The 16,616-nt window shown below is 33.6% G+C and overlaps 5 protein-coding genes across 13 annotated transcripts; 3 read left to right on the top strand and 2 right to left on the bottom strand.

The window, feature by feature from the left end:
* Positions 1-2,524: 2,524 nt before the first annotated feature.
* LOC146910364 (uncharacterized) lies at positions 2,525-5,941 on the bottom strand. The gene is made up of 2 exons (XM_085723106.1): positions 4,918-5,941; positions 2,525-4,273 (listed from the first exon to the last, which is right to left on the bottom strand). The coding sequence occupies exons 1-2, from the start codon at positions 5,524-5,526 to the stop codon at positions 3,302-3,304; spliced, it is 1,581 nt and encodes a 526-aa protein (XP_085579232.1). The 5' UTR covers positions 5,527-5,941; the 3' UTR covers positions 2,525-3,301.
* On the top strand, positions 2,546-3,009 carry LOC146910365 (histone H4). The gene has a single exon (XM_085723107.1). The coding sequence runs from the start codon at positions 2,546-2,548 to the stop codon at positions 2,855-2,857; it is 312 nt and encodes a 103-aa protein (XP_085579233.1). The 3' UTR covers positions 2,858-3,009.
* A 629-nt stretch (positions 5,942-6,570) lies between the features above and the next one.
* Positions 6,571-7,183, top strand: LOC146910363 (histone H4). The gene has a single exon (XM_085723108.1). It carries the CDS (start codon positions 6,659-6,661, stop codon positions 6,968-6,970), a length of 312 nt encoding a protein of 103 aa, XP_085579234.1. The 5' UTR covers positions 6,571-6,658; the 3' UTR covers positions 6,971-7,183.
* A 1,169-nt stretch (positions 7,184-8,352) lies between these two features.
* Positions 8,353-16,400, bottom strand: LOC146910361 (uncharacterized). Its single transcript, XM_085723109.1, has 3 exons — positions 15,805-16,400; positions 14,461-15,491; positions 8,353-8,666 (listed from the first exon to the last, which is right to left on the bottom strand). The coding sequence occupies exons 1-3, from the start codon at positions 16,384-16,386 to the stop codon at positions 8,486-8,488; spliced, it is 1,794 nt and encodes a 597-aa protein (XP_085579235.1). The 5' UTR covers positions 16,387-16,400; the 3' UTR covers positions 8,353-8,485.
* Positions 9,037-13,418, top strand: LOC146910362 (uncharacterized). 9 transcript variants are annotated; one of them, XM_085723110.1, is made up of 6 exons: positions 9,037-9,320; positions 9,394-9,443; positions 9,589-9,626; positions 9,741-9,812; positions 12,501-12,571; positions 13,089-13,418. In XM_085723110.1, exons 1-6 carry the CDS (start codon positions 9,303-9,305, stop codon positions 13,119-13,121), a joined length of 282 nt encoding a protein of 93 aa, XP_085579236.1. In that variant the 5' UTR covers positions 9,037-9,302; the 3' UTR covers positions 13,122-13,418. The 9 variants fall into 9 exon arrangements, 1 of the variants encoding a protein (XP_085579236.1); XR_015017665.1 differs by lacking the exons at positions 9,037-9,320; positions 9,394-9,443; positions 9,589-9,626; positions 9,741-9,812 and adding exons at positions 10,698-10,879; positions 11,222-11,291; positions 11,926-11,988; positions 12,290-12,375 and having other exon boundaries at positions 13,089-13,226; XR_015017667.1 differs by lacking the exons at positions 9,037-9,320; positions 9,394-9,443; positions 9,589-9,626; positions 9,741-9,812 and adding exons at positions 10,698-10,879; positions 11,222-11,291; positions 11,904-11,988; positions 12,290-12,375 and having other exon boundaries at positions 13,089-13,226.
* Positions 16,401-16,616: the final 216 nt, after the last annotated feature.

The following is a 16,616-nucleotide window of genomic DNA, read 5'->3' as shown; positions in this document are numbered from 1 at the left end:
ACCCTTAAAATAAATAAGCGAAGAATTTAAGGTTTAAATGCATTGTTCATATCAATGGAGATAAGTTTACGGGAACAAGACATTATTTTTTTATTTGTTACCAAAAATAATATACCTTCACATGAGATTTTTTTTTTTAAAAAAAAAATAATGATATTTGTATAACAACCTCATGACATTTTTTTAACCATTATTTTTTATTCTCTCATTGTGTTCTTATTTTCTTTTTTCTTTCCATTGCTTTTGATCAATAGGAAGAAAGAAGATGAAGATTGTCTTAAACATTATTTTAAAATAATGGGTTAAATATGTTTTTGGTCCCTATAAATACATTGAATTTTCATTTTAGTCCCTCTAAAATTTTCTTTCGACCCATAGTTCCTATAAAATTTTCGATCACCATTTTTGGTCACTATTTTAAAGTTGACTCATGTATTTTTTAATGAATTTGTGCAGAAATGTATAATATATTGTAAAAATCTCTCCCAAAAAAATTAGAATTTTTTAACAAAACATGACTTCAATATGAATTTTTAACTGCAAAAATATAAAAATTATATTTAATTCATGTTTTGTTAAAAAATTATAATTGTTTTTTTGCGAGAAATTCTTATAATATATTAAACTTTGTTGCAAAATTTTATTCAAAAATATGAATTTAAAATATAGGTTTACTTAAAATAAAGGAACAAAGGTAAAAATGGAAAACTTCCGTGAGATTAAAAGTCGAAGAAAAATTTAAAAAGGACTAAAACAAAAATTGATATATTTATAAAGACTCAAAACATATTTAATATGTGTGCCCCTAAGGAGTCAAAACATATTTAATATGTGTGCCCCTAAGGAGGAGGGAGGATTGGGGGTGAGAAAGTTGCGAGAATTTAATATCGCTTTGTTGGGGAAATTGTGTTGGAGGACGTTAGTTGATAGAGAGGGTTTGTGGTATAGGGTGCTTGTTGTTGAAGGGGGGGGGGGGGGGGGTCCTCTCATTGGTGGAGAGAAGTCGCGCGTGTTCGTAATGGAGGGAGTGGAGTGGGTGGTTCAAAGAATGTATTTCTAAGAAGGTGGGGGACAGTATGGATACATTTTTTTGGACTGACCTGTGGGTAGGTGGAATTTCGTTGGCGGTGCGGTTTAGGTGTCTGTTTGATCTAAGTGTTCATAAAAATTGTCTGGTGAGGGAAATGTTTGTGTTGGGGCTGGAGGAAGGGGGCGAGGCTTGATAGTGGCATAGGAGGTTGTGGATTGGGAGGATGACTTGGTTCAGGAGGGTAGGTTGCTGCTGTCTGACATTGTTTTGTAGGTTTCGATCTCTGACAAATGGATTTGGCACCTTGACAATGATGGCTATTATGTCCGCAGTGTGTACCATATGCTTACTGCAGACGACAGTCAGGTGGCAGATTTTACTTCCAAGTTCATTTGGCACATACATGTTCCGATTAAAGTGGCTCTCCTTGCGCGGCGTCTTCTCTGCAATAGGTTGCCTACGAAATCTAATTTGTTGGCTCGTGGGATTATTTCATCAGAGGCGCATCTATGTGTTTCGGGGTGTGGAGAAGTGGAGACGGCTCAACACTTGTTTGTTTCTTGTAATATTTTCAGTGAATTGTGGCAACTTGTCAGAGGTTGGATAAGGGTGTCTGGGGTTGACCTCTCTGATATTCATGAACATTTTCATCAGTTTATGCATCCGACAGGTGAATCAGCGACTCAGCGATCTTTTCTGCAGATGTTGTGGCTATTGCGTGTTTGGGTTTTGTGGTCAGAACGTAACAACATGTTTCAAAATAAGGTCACCGACATGCATCAGTTGGTTGAAAAAATAAAATTTCATTCTTACTAATGGATGAAGGCGGCTAATGCTGTTTACGTGTTTGGGGTGCACAATTGGCTTGCATGCCCATGAGATTGTTTGGACACTTGTTAATTGTTCTTGTGTAATAATTTGTGTGACTTTGGTTGCATTTTATTGTGCTGACAATGTAAACATGTCTTATTGGTATATATAATTCATTTTTCTTCTTAAAAAAAATATTTAATATAATCATTTTTTTATAAAGATGTATTTATGAGATATATATATATTTTTTTTGGCGTACAATGCTAAAACAAAAGAAAGAAAAGGAAAAAAAGAAACAAGTTACAAACATACAGTAAACTATTGGAGTGATATGCGCGGATTTGAAATCCGGTTCATTTCATTTCAATCGTTAAAAAAAAAAATGAATCCGCGAAAAACACTTTGCCACGTCATCGATCCGTGAGAAACGAGCTATTCCAGCATCACAACATGAAAGAAGAAACACCGTCCATCTTAAATTATCAACGGCTGTGCACAAACCATAGAGATGACACGGATCGCCATCCTCATCCGTTGATTAAATTATAATCAACGGCTAACGCTTCCCATTGAACTCGCAATACTCTTCAAATCTTCGTATAAAACCCAAATTGAGGACATAGCATCACACACTCCAAAATCAATCTTCTTCAATTCTTCTAATTTCATATTCATAATCTATTTTCTTCATTCTCTGCAAAAATGTCTGGCCGCGGAAAAGGAGGAAAGGGATTGGGAAAGGGAGGAGCAAAAAGGCACAGAAAGGTTCTTCGCGATAACATCCAAGGCATAACAAAACCTGCTATTCGTCGTCTTGCAAGGCGTGGTGGTGTGAAGAGAATCAGTGGTCTCATCTATGAAGAGACTCGCGGTGTTCTCAAGATCTTCTTGGAGAACGTGATTCGTGATGCCGTTACTTACACTGAGCACGCTAGGAGGAAGACTGTTACCGCCATGGATGTTGTTTATGCTTTGAAGAGACAGGGAAGGACTCTCTACGGTTTCGGTGGTTAAATTTAGGGTTTATTTAGTTCTAAATCTGGTTAATATAAATTTAGTATTCGTAGATCTGGTTGAATTGTACTTGAATGATTAGTCCTATGATTCTAGTATCTGGACTTGTATCTTAACGATGAATGAATGAATGAATTTTCTCTTTGCTGCAATTACTTTGAAAATAGCACATTTACTTTTGTTTTAGTTCTGTGAGAATATAATCTTTTTGAATTTTACTGTTAGATGTGTTTCATCTCCGTGATCATGCTTATTTTTTGAGAACTTAACATCAAGAAATTAATCAAGAGTCAAGAAGTTCACTTATTTTACAATTTAAGCTCTTGGAAATGATCTAAAAGAAACCAAAATAAATTTACATAAGAAATCAATAGTACAACACACACCGTACTGCCCTTACTTCATTCTCTGCAATTATGAAGTTAGTAGTTCAACAATATACAATTAGCTATTCAACTGATGAGGAGAATTTTGACACAACAAAGCATTTGTCGATAATCCACGTTTTTTTCTAATCCAAAACACCACTCTTGTAATTTGAATCAAACCAACAACTAGAAGTAAGAAAGACCAGGTACCAACCAAAACATATCCCAGTTTGCGAATTCTGTAATAAACATGATTAGGACTCACCAATCCAAGTGCCCACATGTATGTGAGCAACATGAACGTGACAGCAATTATCATTAAAACTGCTAAAATCCCCATCATGGCCTTATTCCCAAGTGGAAATCCACTGATGAGAACCAACACCACACACAGAGAAGCAAAGAAAGATGCAGAGTTGAAAAATATAAATTTCATAAAGTCTGGTGACCAAACATAACCCACAACTGCAGTGCCTGCTTCACAGAAATCATAAGTAGTGCATGCATGGTTACCGTGTTTTGTATCTTCTTGCCAAACACTGCCTGGTGGACTTATTACTGATTGAAATGTCATTGTTGCGATTACAGTTGCTGCTACCATGAATTGTTCTTTTGTCTTTTTATCAATCCAACTACCTTGGTTTATTAGGTATGTCGTGCAGAAGTTCTCAAACATGTTCCATCTGTTGCGTCTGTGTTGTTCATTAGTAGTGTTTGATGTCTGTGTTGACTGTGAATTCTTTGGTGATGTTTGTGTTGGTAGCGGCTGTGGTTGTGGCGAGAGCATATGATCTTGTTGTGCAGAAACTATATTTTGTGACATTGTCATTTGGTGTATGTTAACTTCAGTTGACGAGGAAGCTGGTAGATGTGTTGTGACAATATTTGTAGCCCTTTGAGCTCCTTCTTTAGCTAACATATGATCGATTGTAAGACTAATAAAATCTCTTGAACTGTGATCCAGCATATCCAATGGTGTTAAACCCATGTTGTTCAAATTATTTATAGCTGTGCTCATTTCAGACAGTGATAGCAAGTATTTAATGATCTGCAATGTTACACAAGTTAGTAGAGCCTTTTCTATTGTTTTATGTTGATGAACATGTAAGTTTCATACGGCATAAATTAAAGAGAGCGAAGGTGTACATACATTTTCGGAGCATTTTTACTTGGCACACATTTGTGTACTTTTGAATGACATGTTTTGTATGAATGTGTTCTTTTAGACGGCATAAAATTTACATTTTTTTTATGACATGTACATTTGAAGTGATATTGCGGTGCGTGGGAAGTTCTTCCTTAAATTTCAAGTCTATAAAGTCTAGTCGTTTTGGATCGATATCTCAATCAATACTCTTCACATTGGGTCGCTCTCAAAGTTCAACCTGCTATGAGAACCCAATAACAGTAATGGTTTATATACAAGAATTAAGGAAAAAGCAGACATGAGGCCTCAAAGGCTCAACTTGAACACAAGGTCAGATAGAATCAGGGTGAGCTAAAATGGTATGCAGGCAGGTCACAACTCACCTAGCAAGACAGTTGGAATTGGGAGGTAAAATGTATTGATTGAGTCAACTATAAGTCCGTTTGTTATAGATTAAAATAGAGGTGATTTAATATAAATAATTTGGAGAAAATACTATAGTTGAGAAAACATTCAAGTTATTTTAGAAAAATGGCAAGCAGTACCTTTATTTGTGCACGTCTGACAGCTAAATGCAGAACAGTGTTACCTTCTTTGTCTCTGACAGATAAGAATTGTAATCTATTGTTTCCTCTCACTAGCTGCACGAGGATTTTCAAAGCCTCTAGATGGTTATAGCGAACACACAAGTGTAGAATGGAACCATGATGATCAGTCTCAAACATCACCTTAATGATTTCGGTTTCTGGCATGACACTATTCAATTCCTTAATTGCTTCCACACGTCCTCTCATTGCAGCAAAGTGGATAGGAAGCTTGTCATCTTTGTCCCTAATGAAGCAAGTTTTTGGATTTGTCAACAATATTGCTCTCACAATCTCAGTGTACCCTTTTGCAGAAGCCAAATGAAGAGGGCAACGTCCTTCTAAGTTCACTTCAGCTGCTAAATTGGGATCTATATCAAGAAGAATCCGACAAAACTCGAAGTTTCCCAGCAAAGAGGCTATGTGCAATGGTGTTTCAGAGAAGGGATACAATGAAACTTTGCTCAAAATAAGAGGGTCTCTTTGGATCAATGTTCTTAAGGAACTTACACTTCCATTTAATGATGCATTGTAGAGCTCTCTCATTGTATCATCCTGTAAAATCTCCATTTAAAAAATATCAAACAACAAACCAAGTAATATTGATGAGTCTTTTGAAGTGTTCTTTGAACCTCGACACTTTCTCTCGGTCTGGTAAGCTCTCGGGATCTAACTAAAAGTTTTTTTTTTCTTTCAGGGCTCTCTCTTGTGCTTAATGGGTAAAAACATAATCAAAGAACTTCCGGAAGAAAGTGCTAACAGGAAGGGAACTTTGTTAATTGAGGTTTCAATTGTCAACCTTTAAGTGTCCTTTGAAGTTTATATAAAATGCTTGAACGTTTGAATAATTGAGCACAATATGTACTGATATCTTGATTCTTGATTATAATATTTTACCTTCTCGTGCGACATGCTTGATTACAAAATGCTTTCATGATTTTTTTGTGAGTAAAAAATGCTTTCATGATTTGTTAATTTATTACTTGCTTTAATTTTCCTAGTCTTCTAACCTTAATTTTAGGCTTGGTTGGGCCAATTAAACCTCTGCCACAAGGTCACCGATCGTGATAGTCAAACTAGTTAAAGCCATTTGTCATTTAAACAATTATTAAAAAAAGAATTTATGAAGGTTTTGAACAGAAGAAAGTTATTGAAGTCCGTTTTAGATAAAATAGTTTTTTTTTTTTTGGTAGTGAGATAAAATAGTTATATTTGATACTAGTAAGCTAAAAATGCTATTAAAATTAAGTAGGGACTAAACTTACAAGGTCGCTATTTTATAGGGACTAGAAACATAATTAACCATTTAAAAAAAACACTCCTTAGAAAAAAAGAAACTAATAAAATTCTGTGTTAAAAAATGGGAGATTAGTTAAAAACAAGGGAGATTCTTTTCCACGTCATCGATCCGCGAGAAATGATGAGCTATTCAAGAATTACAATATCAAAGAAACACCGTTGATCGTGTTACATCAACGGTATAGAACAAACCAAACGGAATGACGCGGATCGCCATCCTCATCCATCGATTAAATTCTAATCAACGGCCAAACGTACTCTTCTAACTTCCGATCCTCTTCAAATCTTCTTCATATAAAGCCCGAATTGACGAAATCCCAATTCATTCATTCCAAAATCAATCTTCTCTTTAAATCTTCTTCATAATTTTAAGAAAAAATCCTTTTCTTCAGTGCAAGCGAAAATGTCAGGTCGTGGAAAAGGTGGAAAAGGTTTGGGAAAGGGAGGAGCAAAGAGACACAGAAAGGTTCTTCGCGATAACATCCAAGGCATAACAAAGCCTGCGATTCGTCGTCTTGCAAGGCGTGGTGGTGTGAAGAGAATCAGCGGTCTCATCTATGAAGAGACTCGCGGTGTTCTCAAGATCTTCTTGGAAAACGTGATTCGCGATGCTGTTACTTACACTGAGCACGCTAGGAGAAAGACTGTTACCGCCATGGATGTTGTCTATGCTCTCAAGAGGCAGGGAAGGACCCTTTACGGTTTCGGTGGTTGATTTTTGGGTCCGATTTAGGGTTTCGTTTGCTCTAGCTTGGTTTTGGTTTAGCTGTAAATCGTGTTTATTTTCGGTCTTTTATTATTACGTTCTTGTTTAAGTTCCTTTGATTAGATTAGTCTTAGATCTAATTAATTCTGTGTTGTTAGTATGTGGACTTGTATTTCAAGGATGGATGAATGAATGAATGAATGCATATTCTCTTTGCAAGTATCTTTGAAAAGCGCATATTTGTTTATAATTTCATGTTTGAATACAATATGCTTAAGATCTTCAACTGAACTTAATTCTCAATTATTTGAATCATGATCCAGTTTAAAACATAATTAAGGTTACATAAGAAATCAATACGGAAAACAGAGTGACTTGATAAATTTTAGCTTGTGAGAAAGTTCTAACATAAGACAGCCTACCACTGCTCTCTAAGGGTGTGTTTGGTTGTGAAGAGAAAGTGATAAGAGAGAAAAAGGTGAGAAAGAGTATGGTGAGAGAGAAATAGGTGAGAAATACGGTAGATTTGATAGGTTGTTTGGAATAAGAGAGATATAAGAGAAATGAAGGAGAAAGAAGTGTTGATTAGTTTTAAAAGTACAAATATACCCCTAAACTAAAAAAGACTTAAAAAATTAATTTCATTATTAATTTGTTCTCTATTAATTTTTAAATTACAAAATTAATTATTTTCAGTTAATCAATTATATTAATATAAGGGAATTTAAGTAATTAAATCTATTAGTTTTCTCTAAAATAATTTTTTTCAATAGTTCAGTATAAAATAATTTATTAGTTTTAATTTAGCTAAATAATTTTATTTTATTTTGAAACCGTTTAATTTAGCGATAACCCTTCATTATTTTGCCTGTATTAACTTAATTTGATAAAGTCTAATTTCACACATCAACTAAAAAACAAAGACCTTTCCTTCAAAAAAGTAAAACTAATAGTATAACATAAAAACCCAAGCCTTTCTTCTTCCCGTGGCAGTTTTTTAAGAAAAGGACAAAAATGGAATTTCAAGACACATGAGTGTTTCTAGCTCCTTTCTTCGCTCCATAGAGAAGACTGGAAAAAGGTGTGGGGCCCATGCAAAATCTCTCTCTCGCCTCAGTTTCTCTTCATTCCAAACGACAGAAATGCACCCTTTCTCTTCTTTTTCTCTCTTCAATACTTCTCTCTTCACTATTTCTCTTCAACCAAACACAGTGTAAGATGCCAACTGGTGGATTTATTAACATTTTTATTGGTTTTAGTTGATGCCATGTATAACATGTAGGTAGAGGAAATATTGGATCATTTAATTTCGTGAAAAAAGTGTTAACTAATCCACATTGGTTGTCTTGATGCTTTATGAATCATCGCACTTCTCCAAGTGCTTCCCATAGTGTGGCAGAGGATTTTCAGAAAGGATATCCTAAATCAACACATGAAGCTTAAATTGATAGGAGTTGGGCATATGCAAATGTAGTTTTTGGTTCATGAAAGAGAGTCATGTAGGCAACCTTTTCTACTTTTAACTTAGATATTTGTGGAGGACGAGGACCTGCGCCTAGACCTAACCCAGAACACAATTCTAGCTATTTGAATCAAACAAACAACAAAAAGTAAGAAAGACCAAATTCCAACCAAGATATAACCTAAATCACGAATTCTATAGAAAATGTGATTAGGACTAATTAATCCCAATGCCCACATGTATCTTAATAATATACAAACATGAAGCAACAAATAGCAACTTTTTTTACACCAATCCAATGTGGCACATCCTCAATCCAATGTGTCAACTTCTTAAGCACCCAATGCCAAATCATCACTTCTATAAAGCTCATTTTATCATCAAAAATAGTAAGTAGGAGCTGAAAATGATGTAATCCACATTTTTTCACATTTTTAAAATCATCAAATTCCATTTTATGGCATTAATATTTGAATTTGTTGATTTCCCTCCAAGAAAAAGGAAATTTGGGTCTATTTTTAAGTAAAAAACAAAACAAATATTCAAAAAAGCCCAAGCCCAACACTCTACCATCAGAAACAATAAATGCAAAAGCAAAAAAGAGGAACGCTTTCCCCCATTCTCACGCTGAGAAGAAAACTTTTCAACCCTCATATGTGAAACACGACATACACCATGACACCACCACTCTGCTTTGAAACCAGAAAATTGTCTCCTCTGTACAATCAGAATTCAAATTCAAATTACAATTTCAAAACTCTCTCCCGCCCACAATCGCTCAACCCTAAAAATTGAGATTGTAATCTCTCTCTCACTCTCTCTCTCTCTGTCTCTCTTCTTTCACTGCCTTTCCCATCGCCTCCTTCATTTTCCGGCGTAATGCTCAATCACGATTTTGTAAGTTTTCTCCTTCAATCACTTTCCTTTCAACCCTAAAATTCACGCTATCGTAATTTTTCTTCTCCTTTAGTTCAGGCAGACACGAATCTCCGTTTTCAACATGAATCATCTCATGCGAAGGTAATTTGTGTTCATAGAAATTAGGGTTTATGGTTTAATTTTTAATTCAAATCCTCTTTGTTAGAAATTTCGATTAATGTTTTCTGCTTTTGATTCTGTTTGGTTCAATGGAACGATAATCCTTTTTCTTCATTTCATTTTGCAGATTTATTGTCACTTTTTGTAACGATAATCTCTTCAAAGGTTATTTGTTAATTTTGTTTGTTTTTTTTCCTCTTTTTGGATACATTTTCTATTTCTCATTCAACCACTTGCAATAATGATAAATGATTTTCTGTTTTGATTTTTTTTGTGCAGCAATAGGTGAAGAAAAATTAGAGGAATTTGAACAACTGCAACATGTTGTGATCCATATCTTTCTTTTCCTTGGTTAGTGGTTTTCTGACCAGTTTATAGTTTTAACAAAAAAAATTCTTTTTATATTTCCTTTAGATTAAGGTTTTGTTGAATGTGTAATTTTATAATTTTTAGATTAGTCCTTCAATTAAACTATTGTGCAGCAAAAAATCCAAGTCATATGCCATCTAAAATGGGAATTTAAATATACTGTTTACATGTTGTGATTTATGTTGTGGAGGTTTTTTCACTTTTAACAAGTGCTGCCATGTTGTGATTTGAGCGCAATGATACAATGTTTGGACTGTTTTATTATATTCAAGCATTGAAAGATACTTATCAATGACATATTATCAATTAGAACCAATGAACTCAATTAGTACTTATTTTTAAATTGTTCACTCAAATGTAATTTTGAGGTTTAAAGTCATATCGACTGAAACAATTGAATGATCTTTGGAGTTTAAATTGAATCAACTTCATAATTAATTCAAGATAGTTGTTCATTTTTATTTTATTTTTGAGAGAGATAGTTGTTCATTTGTTGCACAAGCTAATTAGTTTACACATTGATACACAGATTCATTTTGATGCTATTATTTGTGTTAGTTCTTATTTCATAATTAGTTCACACAAATTCAAATTACAAGAGTTAGTATCTTATTTCATCATCTTTTGATGCTATTATTTGTGTTAGTTCTTATTTCATGATTTTAATAGTGGATTTCATTCTATCTTTTTGGTTATTCAAATGTTTGTAAACACACTAGATACATGTTTGAGACATGACTTATTAGTGACTTTCTGTTGACATTTTGAATTGACACCAACTTCATTTTCCTTTTCCTTTCAATTGCAGGTTTGAAGAATACATGGTGTGAAGACTAGGTATTTGATTATTTGTTCAACTGAAATGGCACAACAACAACCAACAACAACAACAACCAAGTCTTATCCCACTAAGTGGGGTCGGCTAAAATAGAAAAGCACGCCCAGTGGGACTCGAATTCACAATCGCTTGATTAGAAGTCAAGCGCCTTATCCATTAGGCCATGGGCGCTTTGTTTCAACTGAAATGGCACATGAAAGTTATTTTGCAGGTATCTTCTTAAATTAATACAATTATTTTAAAGGTGTAATATTCTTTGTGTTCGCAAAATTCATCACATATTTCAAATAGATTCATGTTTTGGTTATGAATTATAATTTTTGTTATATAAGTAATAGCTTATGATGTTGAAAGCTTTTTCTACAAATGACCAGTCCCATTCCATCTGCAATTTTCTTTAAACACAAGATGCTTTGTTGGTCCCCTAAAAAAAGATGATCTGTTGTACACATGACCAGTCCCATTCCATCTGCAATTTTCTCCTTTTTCAATCAAGTTTTCAAATTCAAATCCCTCCAAAATGTTTTCTGATCCCTATATTTGTGGCTGACAGTGTTGGACTTTCACCTTTTGCAATATCTATGGATGTGGCCTCACTGATTGCTCCTTGGTGTCAAACTATGGTAATTATTTTTTACCTATTATGTTGATCCTTCGCTATTCTGGGTTTTTACTATAAACTCAATTGTTGATCCTAATGCTCTTTCCATACACCCTATGGCAAAGTTTTTTGTGGGATTTCAATTCTAGGAGTAAAAGGATTATCATATTTTTCTGATCATAGTCTTAAACTAGCTATCATATTCTTCTATATGAAATTTTGTGAAAAGTCCATGTCTTTGAAGATACTAATTGTTAGCTGAAATATTTTGTACAAATTTACTGTCATTTTGAGTTGATGGGCCACAAGACAAAATTCCTGCCAGGAGGTATATCAATTTGTTGTTCATATCATTGAGCTTTTAACCTTTACTTTATTATTTTGCCAGCTTGCATGTAGTGTTAAGTTGACACTAAGTTTTTATGAATATGCCATGCTATCTAATTTCCAAATAGTTAACGAATCTAAACGGGGTTTTGAAATGCTTGGCATTTTTTCCCATGGCAATTTCTTTACTAATTCACTTAACAAGTTAACATATAGATTTATATTGAAGGCCTTTGTAATTCGTAGAAGTCTTTTGACTCCTTTTGACACTGTTTGGAAATCTAATTGTTAGTGTTACAACTTATAGGTTCATTTATCTATTGAACCAGGACCTGTTTTGATTAATTTCATGATGCCCTTGCTTTTTGGCTGTTGCGGTTCTATGAACTAAGGTAAGATCCTAAACTTTAGTTCTCAAACTATTGTACTCAAACATGGATAACTGTCTTGCTTATGCTTTATAAGATCCTAAACTTTAGTTCTCAAACTATTGTACCCAAACATGGATAACTGTCTTGCTTATGCTTTATAAGATCCTAAACTTTAGTTCTCAAACTATTGTACCCAAACATGGATAACTGTCTTGCTTTTGAAATATTTTAGGATGATACATTTAAGTAATTAAATACTTTTAGTAGATTATCATCATTTTTAAACTTATAATCAGTTTGATGAGAGAGAACGATATGTTAGGATCAATGGAAGGTTACAAAGATGAAACAATAAGTAAGGGTGGATTTGAGTTCACTATGATACAAAACTGGAACAGTTATGATGAGGTACATGGATAAGAACATGTTTTTATTCCTTTCCTGCATTTGACGGTTAAGATTAAATAGGTATATGCAATTTAACAATATTAAATTTACCCTGAGATTGACTTTTGATTTTTTTTTTTAAATAGGCTTACCTCTTCTTAATCTTAGTGTGGAAGATATCACAACCAATTACACATTTGAGAGTTTCTCCTTCAAGGTATCTAATTAATTCTACCCTTCCTATCTTCAGCCATGTGTTAGACTATGTTTTCTCAGCTAGGTTGCATTTGCTTTTATCACCTTCTTATTTAATTTCAATCTCCCTACTGTAATTCCTTTAAAGAATATTCATTTTTGTTTGTTACAAAATTCATTATTGAATTTGCAGAGCCATTTCATAGTGCTGAATTAAGATTTTTACCTAAATGATCATAAATAATTGTTAAAAAATTGATACTAAAGAGGCATAGTCATTTTTTTTACCAAATGACTGCAATAAACCAAGTTACGTTTCTGTTTTGAATGACAAGAACACATTAAAATTGATATTGTCTGTGTTAAATGCAATGTTCAATCAAGTTTTATTCGAATTCCTTTTCCCTTTTGGAATGGCGATGAAGAATTTAGTGATAAAATAATTGTAGAGTAAACAGTTTTCACTTGCACTCATTTGAAGACTAATAAAACAATCTCCCTACTTACTGTATCATTGACTTATAAATTTGCTGGTATAGGCAATATTGGAGCAATGGGAGACTAGCATGTGACTAATTTTACATGGATAGGAAAGTGTTGCTATAAGCTTCTGCAACAAGTATAAGAGTGAATACAACTGTCTATCAAGTTCTTCAATAGTGTGTTACATACAATAACAATAGACAATTATTTTAAAAAAAATATAGAGATTGATTGAAAGGCAAAAAATATTAGACAATTGTGTATTAAGTTCTTTATCAAATTTGTAACTCAAACTGATTAAATTGATATAAATGATGTATGATTTATGGGAAGCATAACAGATGCTTACTTATTTGTGAAGTAGATGTTGAAGCTATTATTGACAATGACTTTTTACTAAGTTTCCTTTTGAATTTTGTAACATTTTTTTTTCTTTTTATATATTTCTTTTAGTGTTTTGTTTATTAAGTTTGAATTAAATTATTTCAAAATTCAATTAAATTACATGACAAACTTCACCTACAATTCAAACTCAAAATTCACACTTTCAATCTCTCACTCCTTCTTTCTTCTTCTTCTTCTCTCTCTGTGTATGACATAAATCATATTGAATATTCTCTAAACATATATTTCAATGCTACCCTCAAGCAAATCAATATTTCCTATACATGGGGGGCTATAAGTATTTGATGGTAGTTTGAAATTTTATATTTCTCTTTATATGGGAGGCTATAAGTATTTGATTTAAGTCCAAAATTTCATATTCTTCAAACATGGGGGGCTAGAGTTATTTAGTTTATGTTACTATTATATTGTAGGTATAAATATTGTTGTGATTAACAATTGTATTAATGTTAAAATCACAAACTCCACTCAATTAAATTACAAGACAAACTCCACTCAGGGTTGAAAATGTTGATTTTGGATGAAGATGGCAATCCATGCACCTCAACTATCAATGTTGTTTATTCGGATGTGTTTGATAATTTGTAGAAAATAGCTTATCAAGTATGAATATGGGTATATTTAAGCTTCATGGTCAATTTGAATTATCCAATATACATTAATCACACGCAAAAACCTTTGTTTAATTTTGTAGATAACTTTGGAGCTATCAAGCGATGATGCATCTATCTTAAAGAAGGATTTTTTTTTTGGATTAATTTCTCTTTCAAGTGTCGATTACTTTTTTGTGACACTTATAACCTATGTTGTCATTAATCATTATTGGTCAGGGTTATGTATAATTACTTTAAATTAAATTGAACTATATGTCAAATGATGACATCTTTATTTTGATGATGACAACATAATCTGATTTGTCTAACAAGTCCATAATATGTTTTTATTTTGGTGGTACATTCAAAGTAATAATTTGGCTAAGCCGCAAAAAATCTTTGTTCGCCCGTGCGTTGCACGGGTGGAAACGCTAGTGTAAGCAACATACATGTGATTGCAACTATCATCAAAACCGCCAAAACCCACACTATAAACTTATTATGAAGAGGAAATCCACTTACGAGAACCAAAAGCACACATAGTGATGCAAAGAAAGAAGCAGAGTTGAAGAAAATGAATTTAAGATAATCTGGTGACCAAACATATCCTACAACTGCAGTTCCTGCTTCACAAAAACCATAATCAGGACAAGCGTAACCACCTTTTGTTGTATCTTCTTCCCAAACACCGCCCGGTGGACTAATTACTGACTGAAAAGTCATAGTTGCAATCACAGTTGCTGCTACCATTAATTGTTCTCTTGTCTTTTTATCTATCCAATAACCTTGGTTTATTAGGTATTTGTTGCAGAAACTCTCAACCCTGTCCCATCTATTGTGTTCATGTTGTTCATTAGCTATGCTTGGTGTTGGTGAAGGGTCGTCACTTGGTGAGAATGGTGGTGGTGGTTGTAGAGGATTGAGGCCTGGTGATGAATGTGTAATTTCTTGTGTAGGATCATTGTGTGGTGATGGTGATTGTGGATGTTGAGGCTCATTGGTTAGTGAGGGATTGTGAGATGGTGGTTGTGAAGGACTATTGGGTGGTGAAGGATTTGTTAGTTGTAGAGGATGACTAATCGGTGATTGGACTAGAGTTACTTGAGGATCATTTATCGATGATTGTTGTGGTTGTGGAGGATCAATGTTTTGTGATGGTTGTTGATTTTGTGGAGGATCATTGTTTGGTGATGAAGTTTGTGATTGTTCATGACCATTGATTTGTGAATGTTGTTCTAGTAACTGTCGAGGATCATTCCTTGGTGAGTTAACATGATCTTGTTGAGCAATAACTATATTTGTAGATGTTTGAGCTCTTTCTTCAGTCAAAATGTGTTGAATTGTATGGCTAGCAAAATCTCTTGGACTATGCTCCAACATATATAAAGCTCTTAAAGCTTCTGTTTTGGAGGTATTTATTGTCTCACTCATTTCAGATAGTGAGAGCAAGTACTTTATGATCTGCAAAGTTATATAAAAGTTGTTACTAATGTTTAATCCAATTATTCATATGAAAAGGTTTCAAGGGCTCAAAACAAGATTCAGTATTTTCCTTGTAGTTTTCTTTTATAATTTTTGAAAATGTGAAAACATTGTTTTCATTATTTTTAAAAATGTATTCTACTTAAAAAGTCTTTCACCTTCTGTCTGTCACAATAGACTTTCATCTTATTGTTAGCAGTTTAAAATGAATTCAGATTTTTAAATTGTAAATTGAAAATATTTTTAGAAAGTGATCAAATCCTAAATTTATCTGTTGTTGAAAAAACATTACCTTAATTTGTCCTCGTTTGATAGCTAAATCCAAAATATTGTTACCCTCTTTGTCTTTAGAAGACAAAAATTGATCAATGTCTCCTCTCATTGATTCAACAAGGATTTTCAATGCCTCTAGATGATTATAGAAAACACACAAGTGCAAAATGGAACCATGATCATCAATCTCAGCCATCACCCGAATAGTTTCTGTTTCCGGCATTGCACTTATCAACTCCTTAATGGTTCCTACGCGTCCTCTCATTACAGCAAAATGGAGAGGAAGTTTGTCATCTTTGTCGCGAATCAAGCAAGTTTCTGGATCTGTCGACAACAAAGCTTTCACTATTTCAATGTGCCCTTTTGCCGAAGCTAGATGAAGAGGGCAATGTCCTTCTGAGTTCACATCAGCTGCTAAGTTGGGATTTATGTCAAGAAGAATTTGACTTAATTCTAAATGTCCAAGTAAAGAAGCTATGTGTAATGGGGTTTCAGAGAATGGAGAGAGTGAAACTCTACTTAGAATTAGAGGGTCTTTTTGGATAAGTGCTTTTAAGCTAATCACACATCCTTTTAATGATGCATCATAGAGGTTTCTCATTATAGAAATCTCCGTTTAAGGGTTATTGGAAGCTAAGCCAAGTGATATGGTTTACTTCAACTCTCTGACAAGTTAATGAAATTATACTTAAAGAAATTTATACTTCAACAAATAAGGATTGATAAAACCAATGAGCATGTAGAAAGGAGTAACAAGAAAAAGTTTGATGATATTTAAGGTGACAGCCGGCTAGCCAACCATGAGTTTTGACAATTAAGAGTTGTATAGGG

The sequence above is a fragment of the Medicago sativa genome, chromosome 7 (assembly GCF_051527215.1).
Source record: "Medicago sativa cultivar Bolivia chromosome 7, Bolivia_mono, whole genome shotgun sequence".
NCBI classification, from domain to species: domain Eukaryota; kingdom Viridiplantae; phylum Streptophyta; class Magnoliopsida; order Fabales; family Fabaceae; genus Medicago; species Medicago sativa.
Note: the sequence above shows the minus strand (reverse complement) of the source record. Positions and strands in the feature narration are given on the sequence as shown.

What these genes read in the sequence shown, in the direction of transcription:
- LOC146910361 (XM_085723109.1), bottom strand. Translation starts at nt 16,386, where the DNA reads ATGAGAAACCTCTATGATGCATCATTAAAAGGATGTGTGATTAGCTTA. An exon ending in TCAAACGAGGACAAATTAAG is followed by an intron (nt 15,492 to 15,804) that starts GTAATGTTTTTT and finishes ATAACTTTGCAG; the next exon opens with ATCATAAAGTACTTGCTCTC. An exon ending in TGTATGTTGCTTACACTAGC is followed by an intron (nt 8,667 to 14,460) that starts GTTTCCACCCGT and finishes TATATTATTAAG; the next exon opens with ATACATGTGGGCATTGGGAT.
- LOC146910364 (XM_085723106.1), bottom strand. Translation starts at nt 5,526, where the DNA reads ATGGAGATTTTACAGGATGATACAATGAGAGAGCTCTACAATGCATCA. An exon ending in TCAGACGTGCACAAATAAAG is followed by an intron (nt 4,274 to 4,917) that starts GTACTGCTTGCC and finishes GTAACATTGCAG; the next exon opens with ATCATTAAATACTTGCTATC.
- LOC146910362 (XM_085723110.1), top strand. An exon ending in ATGAATCATCTCATGCGAAG is followed by an intron (nt 9,444 to 9,588) that starts GTAATTTGTGTT and finishes TTCATTTTGCAG; the next exon opens with ATTTATTGTCACTTTTTGTA. An exon ending in CCATATCTTTCTTTTCCTTG is followed by an intron (nt 9,813 to 12,500) that starts GTTAGTGGTTTT and finishes TTTTTTAAATAG; the next exon opens with GCTTACCTCTTCTTAATCTT.
- LOC146910363 (XM_085723108.1), top strand. Translation starts at nt 6,659, where the DNA reads ATGTCAGGTCGTGGAAAAGGTGGAAAAGGTTTGGGAAAGGGAGGAGCA.
- LOC146910365 (XM_085723107.1), top strand. Translation starts at nt 2,546, where the DNA reads ATGTCTGGCCGCGGAAAAGGAGGAAAGGGATTGGGAAAGGGAGGAGCA.